This window comes from Tachypleus tridentatus, chromosome 4, assembly GCF_004210375.1.
Source record: "Tachypleus tridentatus isolate NWPU-2018 chromosome 4, ASM421037v1, whole genome shotgun sequence".
Lineage (NCBI taxonomy): Eukaryota > Metazoa > Arthropoda > Merostomata > Xiphosura > Limulidae > Tachypleus > Tachypleus tridentatus.
In genome coordinates this window covers 115,448,026-115,466,779 of record NC_134828.1, presented here as the reverse complement: position 1 = coordinate 115,466,779, position 18,754 = coordinate 115,448,026, and the positions used below count along the sequence as shown (strand labels likewise).

General features: G+C 33.8%; 2 protein-coding genes across 5 annotated transcripts in view; one reads left to right on the top strand and one right to left on the bottom strand.

The window, feature by feature from the left end:
• Positions 1–10,350, top strand: part of LOC143249923 (endoplasmic reticulum junction formation protein lunapark-A-like) — a 31,562-nt gene extending 21,212 nt beyond the window's left edge. Inside the window, exons 7-9 of the mRNA XM_076500538.1 lie at positions 6,249–6,410; positions 9,488–9,634; positions 9,958–10,350. Of these exons, the coding sequence (XP_076356653.1) occupies positions 6,249–6,410; positions 9,488–9,634; positions 9,958–10,157 (509 nt within the window). The 3' untranslated portion in view covers positions 10,158–10,350. The remainder of the gene's footprint in view (positions 1–6,248; positions 6,411–9,487; positions 9,635–9,957) is intronic.
• The window catches only part of LOC143249924 (uncharacterized), a 57,076-nt gene extending 42,116 nt beyond the window's left edge, over positions 1–14,960 (bottom strand). For all 4 annotated transcript variants that reach the window (XR_013028040.1, XM_076500541.1, XM_076500540.1 and 1 more), the window contains exons 1-2: positions 14,822–14,960; positions 14,594–14,684 (exon numbers count right to left, since the gene is read on the bottom strand). Coding sequence is in view for 3 of the 4 variants with exons in the window: in XM_076500541.1 (XP_076356656.1) it covers positions 14,594–14,684; positions 14,822–14,889 (159 nt within the window). In the remaining variant the exon portion in view is untranslated. The remainder of the gene's footprint in view (positions 1–14,593; positions 14,685–14,821) is intronic.
• Between the last annotated feature and the right edge of the window lie 3,794 nt (positions 14,961–18,754).

The window sequence follows — 18,754 nt, the reverse complement described above, 5'->3', positions numbered from 1 at the left end:
TGTCACACCCTATGAGCTCTCCTTGTGAACACTTTGTAAAGAGAAACTCCTCCAACACTTCATTGTGGGACCTTAGGCATGAGTTGAAGCAAAGTAATATCCTGGAATTTAAAAGTTTCCTCAGCTGAAAATTTATCTCTGGAAGGTGCACACTTCCCACCTATTCTACCTATCTCTGGAAGGTGCTCACTTCCCACCTATTCTACCTATCTCTGGAAGGTGCTCACTTTACTCCTTCCTACCTATCTCTGAAAGGTGCTCACTTCCCACCTATTCATTTGTTACACCTTCTTCTTATGTCATTTAAGAATGAAGTTATTTTAAATACAGGGGCTTAATGAGAGTTACTGCACAAAAATGTTTGTTACCCTCCTGTTGGTGGAGGGCTGTTGTTGTATGATGGTGTTATCATGCTCTAGCATAGTTCACATTTAACACATAATACTTAAGTGAAAGTTAGCTCATACAGGTCTCATCAGCAGAGGATCATGCTATTCTGTGTGAGATCTGTATCTATAGGAAATATAGTTTCAAGAAAATGAAATGCTAACTTTCACGTTTTTATTTCCCACATGAAATGAGGAAGATAAAATTGTAATTATGACTTAAAAAGTCAGAAAAGTCCAAGAGAGGGCGTAATTTCAATAAAAATAACAAAAGACTATATATATTATTCCATAGAGCTATATATGAATATTTTAACTATCACAACAGGAACATCCAGAGTACCTCCTGAAAACTAGTAATTCCAATGTACAGAAAAAGGTAACAAGGGTAAATTATAAATTTATTATTATCAGTGTTTTCTAAAATACTTAAAAGCATGTTGGACTAAATTTTTACATAAAACTTTATCTAAAATCAGTATGATTTAGAAAAGGGTTAAACACTAAGGAGGCTCAGTTAAACTTGATACAGAATATTTGAATCCTTGGTTAAAACATAGTATATGATTTTACACTTATGAAGGAATATGATAACATTATCACAAAAAATATCAGATAAAATGGACATTCTACGGATAAGAGGCAATACATTAAAATGTATAGTATAATGTTACATGTAATATAGTATAATGTTACAAATGTAACGTAGTATAATGTTACAAATGTAACGTAGTATAATGTTACAAATGTAATGTAATATAATGTTACAAGTGTAACGTAGTATAATGTTACAAATGTAACGTAGTATAATGTTACAAATGTAATGTAGTATAATTTTACAAATCTAACGCAGTATAATGTTACAAATGTAACGTAGCATAATGTTACAAATGTAATGTAGTATAATGTTACAAATGTAATGTAGTATAATGTTACAAATGTAATGTAATATAATGTTACAAGTGTAACGTAGTATAATGTTACAAGTGTAATGTAGTATAATTTTACAAATCTAATGCAGTATAATGTTACAAATGTAACGTAGCATAATGTTACAAATGTAATGTAGTATAATGTTACAAATGTAATGTAATATAATGTTACAAGTGTAACGTAGTATAATGTTACAAATGTAATGTAGTATAATTTTACAAATCTAACAGTATAATGTTACAAATGTATAATGTTACAAATGTAATGTAGTATAATTTTACAAATCTAATGTAATATAATGTTACAAATGTACAAATGTAATGTAGCATAATGTTACAAATGTAATGTAGTATAATGTTACAAATGTAATGTAATATAATGTTACAAATGTAATGTATAAAATGTAATGTAGTATAATGTTACGTAGTATAATGTTACAAATGTAACGTAGTATAATGTTACAAATGTAACGTAGTATAATGTTACAAATGTAATGCAGTATAATGTTACAAATGTAATGTAGTATAATGTTACAAATGTAACGCAGTATAATGTTACAAATGTAACGTAGTATAATGTTACAAACGTTTCTCTATTTGAACTCATGTTTTTCTTAATATAAATAATTTATATGACCTAATTTTAAAGTGTTTGAAGCTTCATTAACTGTTAGCTCCAGATGAATGAGGAAATTAAAACTGTAAATATGAGTAAAATAACAGAATTCAGGAAAGGATAAGAATATATCAATTGTAGGGGTTATTCTCTTCATTTTATTATTACAAGTTTTGAAGCTTATGTGTGAATCACCTGGGGCTTCATGGGCTTGTGGCTGAAAATATCTTAACACAAAAGGTACCCAACCATTAAATAAATGCATTATAATAATTATATTATTTTAGTTTTTGTTTTTTTCTGATTTATTAAGTGACATACTTTCAGTGAGTTTGTTATATTGAATTAATTTCTCAAACTGACAAATAACTTTTTAGTTTATATCTCCATGTTTTATCTTTGACGACACTTTGCTGCTAGTAAAATAGAAGTTGCCCTTTGGTGGCTTATTGGATAGTCTTAAACATTGAGTTCAGATACAATACATACCTCCTCTCACACAACAACTTTTTACAGTCTTCATCATTCTGTCTAACCTATTAACTTTTTCTATTCTTGCTTGACCGACAAGATAAAGTTGCTTATTTAACATACTTTCAATGACCCGTTACCTTCAGAACACATATTCCTGGAGCAGGTGGCACCCTCTATATTACAGTTTGTATACCTCACCTTCTCAATTGGCACCATATGAGTCAGTCCTTTTTCTCACTTAATTTCCATTTTCAGTACTGTTTACACATGATTTTTTTCTCCAGTGTGTGTGTTTTCATTCTATATTCAGATTCTCACACACACATTCTTGTGTTTTATGCATTTCCCATTTTTTTGTGATTCCCAAAATGGTTAGTGTTGTTTTTGAGAACACACTTTTCTCACCCATCTATTGTCTACTGAGGGTGGTAAGTGCCTTAGTTTGTTGAATGTTCACTTCCTCCATGTGACCTGGACCTTCTTCTCCATGATGGTCAAAGCATGTTTCAGTTCTTTTGTAGGTTTGTTTCATTTCTCTTCATCCATTTATTTAACTTGCTTCTTTCCGTCTATTGCATCCAGTTCCCCAGTGATTTGCTTGATGGCAAATATTTTAACTACTACAAACTTAATTGTTGTATGTATGATAGGCACAGATTGGATGCCTATTGTGTGGCTTTGCCCTCATTTGTGGAGTTATTTCATGTCATCATTATTCTGACTTTTGTAGATTGGATATTTCTCTGTAATTTGTTGGCTACTTCATTTTCAGTTGATTGTTCGTTAGATATTATATGATGTTTTGTTTTCTTGGTATATTTAGACAGTTTGTAAGTTCAATATTATTAATTCCTTTGTTGATTAGATATATTTGATGGTTTTCAGTTTGATATTAATAAGTACTGCGTTCACTAGTTGTTGGCTCAGCATGGCCGCGTGGTTAAGGTTCTCGACTCGTAATCCAAGGGTCGCAGGTTTGAATCCCTGTCACACCAAACATGCACACCCTTTCAGGCATGGGATTGTCATAATGTGACAGTCAATTCCACTATTCATTGGTAAAAGAGTAATCCAAACATTGGCAGTGGGTGGTGATGACTAGCTGCATTCCCTCTAGTCTTACGCTGCTAAATTAGGGACGGCTAGTGCAGATAGCCCTCAAGTAGCTTCGCATGAAATTCAAAACAAACGAACAAACACTAGGTGTGTTTACGTAACTTGTAAGTTTTATGTTACAAGTAATAATGACCGTAATGTATGGTTGGTTATCTCTGTAATTATGATTATAATAATTCTAAATAGTATTCTTTTTCAATAAATAAATGCATAGTAATTTAATTATAATAGTAAATTATGGTTATTTCTGAATACTTTTTTAATCAATGTTAAGTATATCTACTAGATAAAGCAAAGTGTGTCTGGGAAAAAAATACATGGTCATATATATCTATCATTTCATATCTGTTCCTAATATGTTTCCACATTTCATGATTAATCAGAACCAAACTTGACACAATGATATAGATAAGACTATCACACTTGGTAATAAACCATTGGTAAAACTTCTGTGTCTAGATCCATATCCTATCGTAGCACTGATATCTAGATATGTATTGTGTCCACTATTATGATCAGATGCACACATCTCTTCCCATCTTCTTTAGGTTGCCCTCAGGAGGAAAGATATTTTTTGTTGTAGACTGTTACAATTAGGTTTTCCTCAGATCTTTTCATATTTCTGTGAGTAGTCCTGACCTTTGCTGGATATCTATCAGCGTTCTTCAACTAGTATAATATTTTGCAGGGTGACTGATTTCCAGCTCATTTCTGTTTTCACTCTACAGCAGTTTGCTTCTGGAAGAGTATGATTATGATGTGTTTCTGGAGAGGTATTCTTTGTTCCTGCTTCTGGTTCTCTTGGAGCATTTTCTTTACTTCTCCACATATTTGGATCATTCATTTTCTGTTTGGTATTTGGAACATTTAGTCTTCCAGGACCTTTCCTCTCGTTTTCTGGCTACCATTTTGGGAGGTACTATCTATTATGGGGATTTTGACTTTATTGGTTGCTGTGATACTCTTTCTTAGCAGTCGCACATTATCTTTGATGGGTATTCCTCAAATGATGGTTTATCTGGTTGTTATTTAGTGTTGTTTAGTGGTGGAACATTGTCCGTCGTGAGGCATGCATTTTCCTCATACTAATGAGATGATGGTTCATCTGGTTGTTATTGGTTGGATGTTGGTTAGTGGTGGAACATTGCCCATCATGAGGCATGCATTTTCCTCGTACTAATGAGGTAAGGTTGATAGTACCCTACATTTGAAACCAGTAGATTCCTCCTGACTTGATAATTATGGTTGTAGGATGAATATACCCTATGCCTAAGTTAAGCTCATGGGACTTTGTCCTTTTCGTGATGTTAGTTGCAGGGTTTCTGATAACCTGTTTCCAGGGTTGGGCAGGTGTTCCACATCATACTCATAATTCTGGGTACAAGTTTTCTTCCCTGCTCTTAAGGTTGAGTGTATCTTGTTCTTTTTGCTTGTAATACCAACTACAAGAGTAATCCCTGTTCTTATGGATGAGTTAAGATTTACATCACTGTCTCATAATCCCAAATTCATCTGATATCCTTTTTGCCTATTACAGTTGATGTGGAAGTTTGTCTGGTCGTTGCTGTTTCCTTATTGTAATTCCAGTTTTTTACAGATGTTACTTTGCTGTTGGAGTTAGTGTATATCTTTTGTTCAGTGTCCTCTTGCCTTGGTCATGTTACATTGTGTACACTCAACTGAATATTTGGCACTGTCTTCCACCTTGTAATACTTAGGACATGAAACCTCATTTGTTCAGTTGGGGTTGAGGAGTGTCTTGCTTCAGTGTTGATTTGGTCTTTAATGCTGTTTATTACATGACACTTCTTCAAGGACGAAGGGCGTACCTGTTCCAGGAGTGGTCTGGTCCCCTTCATGTGCTTTCATTCAGTCATTGAACACCCTTGTTTGGTTCCCTTTAGACACTTTCCACAGGGAGTCTTTTACGTCTTTGTTACACTAGTTCCTCATTGTGAGATTCCAGTGTTTGTGTGAGATGTGGTATGTATTTATCAGAAGTTTTAATTTTCCTACACAAAAACAGATTTCCAGTAGAGACACACTTCTAACTCTTCCACCCCACTTCTATTGTGGCTACTGTTGAAAGTGAGATACACAAAATATAATACAGAGGGAGCCAGCTGTTCCAAGAGTGTGTGTCATGCTCACGTTGGAGGAGAGTTTCTGCCTTCACTATGCATGCTAAATGAGAAACTTGAACTGAGAAGTACAAAAGGCAGTGTGTCAAATAATAATAAAAAAATATTTTATGAGTTAGGGAGCAGGAATTACTTTCTTTCTACTAATAACTTATTATTTTTAGAATTACATTTATTCTACTGATAACCTATTATTTTTAGAATTACTTTCATTCTACTAATAACTTATTATTTTTAGAATTACTTTCATTCTACTAATAACTTATTATTTTTAGAATTACATTTATTCTACTGATAACCTATTATTTTTAGAATTACTTTCATTCTACTAATAACTTATTATTTTTAGAATTACTTTCATTCTACTAATAACTTATTATTTTTAGAATTACTTTCATTTTACTAATAACTTATTATTTTTAGAATTACATTTATTCTACTAATAACCTATTATTTTTAGAATTACTTTCATTCTAGTAATAACCTATTATTTTTAGAATTACTTTCATTCTGCAGGGTAAAGTAAGAATGTGTTAAACAAATACTTGTTTTTCTGACAATGTATTTGGCATGTGTTCCACAGGACCTTCAATTCCTTATCCTATCCTACCCCAGCAGAGGACTGCCGTTGAACGTATTGTGGACTACCTTGAAGGAGATGGACCCACTAATCGGTATGCACTTGTGTGTAGAAGATGCAACTCCCATAATGGAATGGCCTTGAGTGAAGAGTTCCAATATACTGGTAGGCTTAATTATCTGAGTTCCAATATACTGGTAGGCTTAATTATCTCTTTATATACTTTACATACAAGGAATTATTTTTCCAACATCACCTCTAGAAGAGTTATTAAAATATATATATAAAACTATGTTCAGATATTACCTATTATTCAAGGTGTCATCTAAGATACAAATAGGCCTTTTAATTGGTTTCAATAACCTCTCAATTTTTATGATGCAAACTCACATTTACTTTCTGAGCTGTTGTAAACAGTTTTGTCCAAATCCTTTATTATATATATATATAAAGCTTTGGATGAATTGAAGTGTTAGATGTTCACTCCATTTGGTAAAGCCTTCCATAAATGGAGTGACTTACATTATTATCATAATTAATTATCAAATCAAATGGCAAAACTTTTCATAGATGTACCTTTGTAAGGTGAGCCTCTTCATTGTCAGCTGATACAGTTATGAACAAACCTTTGTATAATACAAGAGTGAGAAAAACCAGTAGAAACATTTGAAGGGTATCTCAACACGATACTGTTTTATATGTAGATTAGTGACAGAAAACTGCACATAACTAATAGTTATTTATATATTAAGTAACAAAACAAGTGAATAATTAAAATTTGGTTCAATAACTTGCAGAATACAAGTAGAATAGTAAATTAACTAAATGGAATAGAGAGAAGCTACAAACCTTACTATATGAGTACTATGTATAAACATGTTTTCAGATGTCAAACCTACAGTGTTGTATATGTGTGGTCTAGTTAAAAAATGTAATACCAGAAGTATTAAACAAATAAAATTATATTCTGCAAATTCACAGAACAGTATGAGGTGCACTTAGGTGTACAAATGATTGTACTAATAAGTTAATTTGACAATAATACACTTCCAACAATGGCATGTGCAAGAACTCATTTCTAGCTCTTCATTTTTGATGAATACCAATACAGATGCTTGAAAAATAACCGACTTTAAACTTTGGTCCTGTTGTTATTTGTCATGATATCAGCCATACAGTCAGATGTTGGATATAAACATGAACAATCCCACCTATAATTTTGTGTGACCCTTTTGGGTGCTGTGACTTTAACACTTTCATTGGTCTAGACAACGGTAATACATCTGTAACTATATCAAACTTGTAACTGAGCAACTAGGCCAATGTTTTAAAAACTGTATATTAATTACTAGAAGGGAGAACTTGAGTGTATAGGGCTATCTCTGCATAACACAAGGCTGCAGTATAACTCAGTGGCACAATGTTAACATGTCTCAGTTTTGCCAGTGGAACTTTTGTTGACAGAAAAAAATTAAATTAACTTTTATTGTCCATGTTTGTAAGCGTAGAACCGAGACATAACATGAGCCCACAAAAAGCTTTTGTGGGCTACTTGGTATGGGCTATATAGATGTTTCCTGCATTTTCAAATGTGAAGAACTTGTATTTATTTACTAATCTGACTAAACCAACAATATCATACTCTGTTATGTAATGGTTATGTAATTTTCAATAGGTAGCGAAAGATAATAACCAATCTACTAAAATTTCTTCTGGCCCAGCATGGGCAGGTGGGTTAAGGTGTTCGACTCGTAATCTGAGGGTCGCAGGTTCAAATCCCCATTGCACCAAACATGCTCGACCTTTCAACCATGGGGAGCATATAATGTGACGGTCAGTCCCATTATTCGTTAGTAAAAGAGTAGCCCAAGAGTTGGCAGTAGGTGGTGATGACTATCTGCCTTCTCTCTAGTCTTGCACTGCTAAATAAGGGATGGCTGGCACAGATAGCCCTCGTGTATGGCTAGTACAGATAGCCCTCGAGTATGGCTAGTACAGATAGCCCTCGAGTAGCTTTGTGCAAAGTTTCAAAACAAACAAACAAAATTGCTTCTTCTTCAAATAAAAAACTACAGAGAGATTGTGACAGTTTTTAAAACACTTTGGTTTTATGTAAATATTTCAAATATGTAAATCATATAATGAGTTGGAATGCCTGTATTAGTAAGTGGAAAATATGATTTGGAATGTCTGTATTAGCAAGTAGAAAATATGATTTGGAATGTCTGTATTAGCAAGTGGAAAATATGATTTGGAATGCCTGTATTAGCAAGTGGAAAATATGATTTGGAATGCCTGTATTAGCAAGTGGAAAATATGATTTGGAATGCCTGTATTAGCAAGTGGAAAATATGATTTGGAATGCCTGTATTAGCAAGTGGAAAATAATTTCAACTTTGCAGACTCACTGGTAAAAAAAGGAAAATGTTAATAGTGGTTTATTTTATTCCATTATTGCTAAGATCAGACCTTAAATCCTGGAAAATTGTTGGTTACTCAACTATATATTATTTTAACTCAAGTTTTTGTTTATTCAAAAGGCTATTTAAATTCAAGTTTAAAATTATTACATTTAGAATTTAAGGGGTTATAATGAACATGATGTGACTATATAGTACTGTACATATTATTTAAAATTAAACTAAAGCCCACACTTTCTTAACTGGTACTTTTAACTTCTCTTATGATGTCTAGTGACATGCTCTCCTGCCTGTGGCACCTTTATAGCTATGATTACAGTTCTATAATCAGTAACCATACAAAATTTGTCTGGTTGGTCTGGGATTTGTATACAAGAAATACATGTGATGATACTGATGGGACTGGGATTCTCCCTCTATAGGGCATATGACATACCACTTTTTATCAGATATACATGTGATGATACTGGTGGGACTGGGATTCTCCCTCTATAGGGCATATGACATATCACTTTTTATCAGATATACATGTGATGATACTGATGGGACTGGGATTCTCCCTCTATAGGGCATATGACATATCACTTTTTATCAGAGTGAGATTTTTACAGAATGTGTAAACTATTAAATAGGGGAGAAAGGAGTGACAAAACAAATAAAATACAAGTTTTTGTTCCTGAAAAGGAATATTTTATTGATAATAAAGTCTTCTATATTTGATACTATTATTGGTAAAATATGTTTAAGTTTTAATATGATTTATTAGATCTTTAGAAAACTTGTCTGTGTAATATACCTTTTGTTGTTTGTTTCAATGTTCAGGTTTCCATTGTTGCTATTGTTATCTTTGGAATCCTCCACGAAAACAACGCCCAAAAGCCCCTTCTCTACTAGAACCAATATGTACATCACAAAAAAGAGTGTCCGAGTCTGTAGATGGTACATTATCAGATACATCAGGAAGTTGTGGTAAGATTTGATTTTGAGAATGAACAGTTATGTGTAATATTCTATAGTCTTTTTTTTTTAAACTTTTGAGAATAGTTAAGCTGTTCCTATTTATCCTTGTGGCTTGCTTGGAGAGAGAAACATTAATAAAAGGTTTTTCATCAATCCAGATAAACTAAATATATTTGTAACATTTCTATTTATTGTATAGCTCTTGGTTTTCAAACAGAAGTAGAAAGTTTAATGTAGTTATAGATAAAAGTTTATGGCCTGGTTCTCTCTACAAGAGATGATACAAAAATTGATAACTGAGTGAACTATCTTGGAGTTGTCTTTACAAACAGATGATACTGAAGTTGAGAGTTTGATAGATGACACAGAAGATACCAATTTTGCTGAAGATGATGTTGAAATTAAGTCATGGCCAGCAGAGGATGATGATTCGGGGAACTGGACAGAATCTGGTAATGGAGGGTCTTGTATTTCAGGGTTAAAGACTGATAGTGAATCAGTAATGTTTACCACCACTAAGAAAAGTGATTAAAAATTTTAATTTTCTGTAGGTTATACATATATAACAAGAGCTTGTAATGTAATGTTATACATTTTATGTAATGTTTTACACATATATCAAGAGCTTGTAATGTAATGTGCTCTACATTTTTAGGGATATCTGAGACAAACTTATAATTCAAAATCTTTGAGTAATGTATGAAGCAAAATGCTTTTTCTGAAACCTGTGGTTGAACTTGTTTATAAGAATGATAAAGTTTCTATATAAAATCATGTAGTTATATGTTTTTTCAACATAAGTCAAAATAAAGTTAGTATTAATACTGAGAGTGGATTTGCTCTTGAGTTTTACACTTAAGAAAGTGGATATTAATAAGCCAAAGGAAGGTCAGCAAGTGCAATTGTTTTTTATACATCTGAGTGACAACTGATTGACGTGAATTGTTTCTAGGCATTGCAAAGTTAATGTTTTTACTTGAACAAGGAAAGACACTGAGCTAACTGTTAGGTTTTTAAAGCTGGATTCTTTACAGTAGGTGTCTGTGACATGTTGGAGATAAATTTCAATTATAAACAAACAGTAACACAGTTCACTTGTTTAAAAATAGTATATTTAAAACAAATGAAATATGTATACAGATTTTCATTACACTGTTGGTTAACAAAGCTGTATCCAAAACTGAATATTTCTCTCTTTTTCATCAGAGCCCACACAGGCTGATTCATGTACTTTGAAACACAATTTATAAGCTGAATTATTTTTCTCTACTCAGTTATTACAATACAGTCTGTTATAATTTCACTTTAAAATTGCTACTCTACACTATTGGAAAACTCATGATCATGCATCTGGAACACACTATCCAATACTAGATATTCAATTGAAAAATACTCAATTAAACCAACAAGAAACTGACAAAGTTTTTGTAACATGACACAATAATCTCTCTATTGTAAGGAACTGCTAATTCATAACAATTGCACTACTTAATTTACGATTTGTAAACAATTACGTAAACAAATTTACCATAAAGTATCACTTCTAAAAATAACTAAATATCACATTGTGTTACATAAACTTAAACTGAAACAGCCATGGATATCTAGTACTAAGTAGTCAAAGAAATATTTATAAGTAATGAAGTAATTTATTTGTGGTGAAACATACAAAATGGTTCAACAGAACCAGACAATTGTTCTGTCGAAATATTTAGTGTGTTCCACCATGAATAAATCACTTCATTATGCTTTGTACTCATTGTTTGTCTGCTTAGATAGTTTTGAAGTTGATGTCGGGAAGCGTAGGATGCAGTGCTTTGTTTTTCAAGTTTGAAGTTGACAAAATTGTCAGTGTATCGTTTGAAACTTGGCACTATTTTCTTTCTCATAATCAAGTGGTTGTAGAACTTTTTTCTTTACAGGAAGCACTCTAGGATGTAATAGCAGAAATACGCATAGCAAATATTTTAGCGTGGTGACAAAATATAACGTAAAAACACGTTTTAGAAGTTTGAAGGGTTTAGTTGAAGAGATCTAGTTGAAATTCTCAAAAAGAAAAGTAGAGGTACTCATTTGGGTTAAGTGAATCAGTTTTTAAAAAATAAAACAATCTATGTGTAAATGAAAAAACCGACAAAGCAGCAGAAATAAGTTCCTATGTTAAGTACCACCTTAAATGTGATGGTTGGTGTATTGAGTAGTAAACTTCGTGATGATTGGTGTATTGAGCAGTAAACTTCGTGATGATTGGTGTATTGAGCAGTAAACTTCGTGATGATTGGTGTATTGAGCAGTAAACTTCGTGATGATTGGTGTATTGAGCAGTAAACTTCGTGATGATTGGTGTATTGAGCAGTAAACTTCGTGATGATTGGTGTATTGAGCAGTAAACTTCGTGATGATTGGTGTATTAAACAGTAAACTTCGTGATGATTGGTGTATTAAACAGTAAACTTCGTGATGATTGGTGTATTGAGCAGTAAACTTCGTGATGATTGGTGTATTGAGCAGTAAACTTCGTGATGATTGGTGTATTGAGCAGTAAACTTCGTGATGATTGGTGTATTGAGCAGTAAACTTCGTGATGATTGGTGTATTGAGCAGTAAACTTCGTGATGATTGGTGTATTAAACGGTAAACTTCGTGATGATTGGTGTATTGAGCAGTAAACTTCGTGATGATTGGTGTATTGAGCAGTAAACTTCGTGATGATTGGTGTATTGAGCAGTAAACTTCGTGATGATTGGTGTATTAAACAGTGAACTTCGTGATGATTGGTGTATTAAACAGTAAACTTCGTGATGATTGGTGTATTAAACAGTAAACTTCGTGATGATTGGTGTATTAAACAGTAAACTTCGTGATGATTGGTGTATTAAACAGTAAACTTCGTGATGATTGATGTATTGAGCAGTAAACTTGTAATAAACACAAGTCAGAATAAACACTATATGACTTTCAAATCAGAACATTTATTTAAGACTATAATCATTTTAATAGAATAAGAAACTGTGGGTCATGGGCTCGAATCCCATCACAGACAACAACGTACGTTTAATGAACGCGTACAGACAACAACGTACGTTTAATACACACGTACAGAGAACAACATACAGTCAATATACTTGGACAGACAACAACGTAACACAATACACCCATACAGATAACAATATACAGTTAATACACCCATACAGATAACAACATATAGTTAATACACACGTGCAGAAAACATACAGGCAACAACATATACATAAATAGAATGATCACAGGTACTTAATCAAGGAATGCTGATGTCAACAAAACAAATCTAAAAACAACCTAATAGTTCAAATGTACAACTAAAAATCAGAGAAATTCCACCAACATACTTAAAACTGAAACAAATTCCATCTTTGAAACAATTACAAATTATAGTTTGAGTCTATCAGAGGTAGAGTGGTATGTCTGCGGTCTTACTCGAAATCAGGTTTTGATACCCTTGATGGGCAGAGCACAGATACCAATTTGTGAAGCTCTGTGCATAATAAACAAAAACATTATCAGATTTCATAAAACATTACAGAAACAACACAAATACCACATAAATTAACAATAACAACACATCTAAAACGAACTAAAAAATAAAAGTCATCCCATAACAGAGCTTCACCAGCCATAGGTAACATTCGTGGGCATGACCCTGACAAGGAAAATTAAAAAAGACTAGAAAACTCAATAAAAGTAACAGTCAAGAAGAGGTGCCAGGTCTATAAAGATTTGAAGCTCAATTCCGAAACAGCTTCTCTTTCAGTCTGATTTATGGTTCTGCATATTCTAAAACATATTTAGAATGAAGATCATTAAATTACAAACTGTTCTTTCAGGTATTTAAGCTACATTAGACTATATGCACTTATGGTGGTATTTATATTCAAATACTGAAACAATTTCTTGGAACTTACAACAAACAGCACAGTTGTTCTTTTAATTGTTTTTTTTTGTTTAATTTCGCGTTCCTAATTTAGCAGTGTAAGACTAGAAGGAAGGCAGCTAGTCATCACCACCCACTCCCAACTCTTGGGGTACTCTTTTACCAACGAATAGGGGGATTGATCGTACCATTATAACGCCCTCACGGCTGAAAGGGCGAGCATGTTTAGTGCGACCGGGATTCGAACCCGCGACCCTCAGATGACGAGTCGAGTGCCTTAACCACCTGGCCTTGTATTGAATGAAATCATTACTCGTAAATTAAAAAGGAGAGGCCAGGTGGGTTAAGGAGTTCGACTCGTAATCTGAAGATCGTGGGTTCGAATCCCCATCACACCAAACATGCTCGCGCCTTTCAGCCGTGGGGACATTATAATGTAACGGTCAATCCCACTATTCGTTGGTAAAAGAGTAGCCCAAGAGTTGGCGGTGGGTGGTGATGACTAGCTGCCTTCCTTCTAGTCTTTCACTGCTAAATTAGGGATGGCTAGAAACAGATAGCCCTCGTGTAGCTTTGCGCGAAATTCAAAAACAAACAAACATTCAATCCGAACTTCATTAAATTTTAGGATCGTTTTAAATAGTGAATTCAACAATAGATGTCGCTGTAACCTAAAGTGCTATCAGAAACACGCTATCATTGAAATTACCGTCTTTTTTGTTGTTGTTTTGTTTGTTTTATATTTGCAAGCCTAGAAACTAAAGTTTAGTGTGAAAAAGAACAAGTTAAACTTCAGGACCACAGCGAACATCGCCATTAAATAAAACTTTTTATTGTGACAAGAGTTAAATCAGTCCCAGAATATAAAGATCTCTTCGTGGCTCTGATTCGGATGAATAGGAACTGAAACTACTGTGCTCATCACACCAGTCTCCTCTGTGTCACGCGGAAGTAGTTACGTTAATTGAATTTGTTACTGATTCTCTGTTGCTAGAGGCAACAGCACTAAGTATTAATTACGTCTGATTAAGATAACGAAAATAAAGGTTTTTACTCACTTGGTCGAAGTCTAAAGAAGTCCACCAATCATTCGTGTCACCTACATATTCATAAGCCATCTGCTGGACCGCACATGAAGCTCTGTTGATACTAGAAACATAAGTTATTTCATATAATTATTTAGTTCTGTTTATAAAAGAACGTTAAGTATCAGTTCACGTGTTTCGACAGTTTTATGCAATACATCGGAATTTGTAGAGATAAGGAAAAAATATTAATGTCTTAACCTGTTTTTATCTGAAGCTAAGCACAAAGCTGCACAATGGGCGAGATATTCTCTGCCTACAACGGTCATCGAAACCCGGTTTATAGCGTCGTAAGTCCGCAGAAATTTTGCTGTGACACTGGAGAGGGCTTACAAAGAAGGCGTTACTCACTCTTTAACCATAACGTCATATGTAAGCAAACCACGTGATAATTGAGAAAAAAAATGTATATATAGATTTGGTGAAAACAAAATTGAACGGAATATGAAGCAAGATTAAAAAGAAGATATTAAAGTGTTTAACCACTATTTCACTTTGAAAATGAATTATGTATACAATCATATAATTATGGTGTGATGTTAAAACAATGTATTTCCTACGGTGATTCAAAAGTCCATTCAGAAATGGAGCCGTAATTGTTAATGGTAGGATTGTGGATCTATCCTTTAACAGTATCACTGAGGTCATGTCATTCGGAATTATTCATTACACTCCATGACAGATCCACAAGAATGACGTTATTTTCCAACAATTAAACAGCAATTACTTTATATCTTAATAATCAGTTGCTGTCTTCAAGGAGTTCGTAAAAAACACACACACACAAAACAGAATATTTTAGGGGCAAGAGGGTTCTATATGTTAATATCTAAGATAAAAATGTAGTGTCTTGACATACTCTGGAATTGCTTAATAATACTCAGGGGCGTACATTTTTTACACCCGATGGGGAGAATAATTTTTGCAACCACTTATGTGGACTGTTCAATTTGCAAATTAGTAATCTCTGATTACGTGAACCTGAAAGCTGTAAACATGCAGTCACAGAGTAATCTTGTTGCCACGATACTTGCATGTATACTTAGGCCTACTGACTAATACTTAAGAACTATCGCTTAGATCGAAAAGCTTAGAAGCACGCCTATATTAAAGATGTACATTTCGGCTACAGAAAAAGCTTACATCTAGGCCTAATTATGTAATTCAGTTGGTAAGAACACGAGAATCACAAGAATAAACACACAATTTGTAGGCCTGTGATGCAATAAAACAATTCAACAGACCAAACTGTAGGGGGAGGGAATGATTGTATGCACCATACCCCCACCTAAAATGAAGGGGGGATGTATTCCACCCATCCCCCCAGGATCTACGCCACTGAATTTGAAATCCAATTACCGCCTAAATAAATCGTGCTCTGCACTTTGGAGCTCTGAATGCGTTTTAAGAGTGGCAGTCATGTTCCGTTATTCGGTCTTACAAGAACAGACAAAAAGATGGGAGGTCTGATATAAATAACCTTTCCACGAAATTTATCAATGTAATTCTACCTGAAAATTTAATTTTGGTTTCATGTTGTTATCGCACCTGAACACATAGTTTCTGCTTCACATGGTGTTTCACCTGATTAATTAAGTATTGTGTTCTTAAGAATACATACCGTCCTATTCAATGTTTATTTATAACGTCTTCTTTCAATACGAATGTGATCAACATGTTTGTCACGTTGTGATAGGTAGAAGGACATAATTATAGCATTCTATTACAGACCTACAGTTACAGTTTATAATTTAGTTTATAAGTTTTTAAGAGCGTTTTTATTTCATAGAACAGTAACGCTAACAGTCACATAAAACTAACTGTAGCCAGTAAACACTTTCACTGAAGAAACGAAAGCTTGTTTATAAAACGACTCAACCTAGAAATAGGTTTTATTTCAACATTACATAAACGTTTTACTTTTATTTAAAAATTTATTTAATTGCTTAATATAATAAATATATTTTCATCGTTTCATTTGTGCTCCCCTAAAAAAATCATATTTTCATTTCTATCTTATTCTACCTCTTGCCTCTTTCTGTTTAATCTATTTTATCAAATATTTTAAGATCTATAGGAACCTTCGAAATAATTATTTGTTTGTACTTAAGCATAAAGCTACATAATAGACTATCAGTGTACTGCCCACCACCTTTTAAGTCCGTAGACATACCGTATCGCTAGGAGGCCCGTAGAACTATCAAACTTACGGAATATTAGGCCTTTAGAATATCTATCTAATCGTTAAATATGAAGATATTGACCTATTTGTTGTTGTTAAGTAGACTAAACTTTGAATTATTCTCTTTAATGAATAACCCCAAACAACCCACTTGGTCGACAGAAGAATAATTTGTGTTAGTAGTTACATATAGTTTTAACGGCTTATATTGTCGACCAGAATTAGAAGCAGCCTATATGGCTATAAACGATAAACTTACCTCTTTATTACGCAGGATCTTTAGTTAGGTAAGTAAAGAGACAGAGCTTTCGCATATTCGCTTCGCTTCTTCTTTATGGGTATTCGGTTAGTCAAAATTCTTACTTTCTACCAAGTGCTGGGTTGAAGGAGGACTGTTTAGTCTTCGAACATCCCTTGGGACTAATATTTCCTCAGAAATATTAATATTATTCCAAAACAACTGCCAGAATTGTGTATGTGTGTGGGTATGTTGGAAATTTTTGATACCCAGGAGGGTCAGGTGCATAAGAATCTCTTCCGCCATCCCTAACTTTCATTTCATGTTGTTGTTGTAGTGCTTTAGGGCCAAAGTAATTTCACATATTTTCGTTTTTATGTTTGTTTCTTGAATTTCGCGCAAACCTACACAAGGGGTATCTACGCTAGAAGTCCCCAATTTAGCAGTGTAAGACTAGAGGGAAGGCAGCTAGTCATCACCACCCACCGCCAGTTCTTGGGCTACTGTTTTACCAACGAATAGTAGGATTGGCTGTCGCATAATAACACCCCCGTGGCTGAAAGGGCGAGCGTGTTTGGTGTGAAGGAGATTTGAGCCTGTGACCCTCAGGTTACAAGTCGAGCGCTCTAACCACCTGGCCATGCCGGGCCTCCATATTTTAGTAATAATAGGTTATAACTATACTAATTAATAACCTAATATCTAACTGCAACGTTCTCTATAATCTCGTACCTATTTATATTCTCGTCCCAAAGACATGTGCCCGGCAATGGTCAGTTGCAAACTCTCTCTTCGTTAACCTAAGATGACCTGGGAAGGTCGAAACATTGTCCTCTGCTTTACGAGTAAAAGTGTTAATACTCATACCATCCGTTCTGGTATACATATTTAAAATACTGTTTTGTTTTTCACAACAGATGTTTGGCTAACAAAAGTGTGATATTACAAAAAAAACATAAATTCGTCTGTTTGAGAAACATCGCTTTAGAAATATCCTCCACGTCTATGTAAAGCTTTTGCGAAATTTCACGCATAAAGGTTAATGAAAATATGGCCATCGATAATCAACAAAAATTCCCGAAATATAGTTTGATTTTTTGTATGAAAAACAAAACAAACAAATGAACATATAATTAATATCGCAATATTAAAGATATGCGGATTGAATTCAATTGTCGCTTCCAATTGCTGGAATACGATTGGTACATTTCATTAATAAATTTTGAAACGTCAGTAAGTATTGGCTCACCGTGGTAGACTGAAGACAAATTGTTCATAGGCGCTCGCGAGAAGGGAGTAAGAGGGGAATTGGCCCCCTTACGTTTCACCAAAAAACTAGCACGCATTATAATGTAAATGTAACATCATAATTTAAGGTTTGTTATTAATTTTTTATTAACACCTTAAGTGCAAGAGACAGGAGGTTAGATGTCGAAAAAACTAAAAAGAACATAGAGACATTTTACGTCGATTGTAAAATAAAAACCTTTTGTTTCTTTTTAAGAAAGTTGTTTTGATTTGAAGAATACTATTTTAACACTAACAGTTTGTTTTTTGAATTTCGCACAAAGCTACTCGAGGGCTATCTGTGCTAGCCGTCCCTAATTTAGTAGTGTAAGACTAGAGGGAAGGCAGCTAGTCATTACTACCCACAGCCAACTCTTGGGCTACTCTTTTACCAACGAATAGTGGGATTGACCGTAACTTTATAACG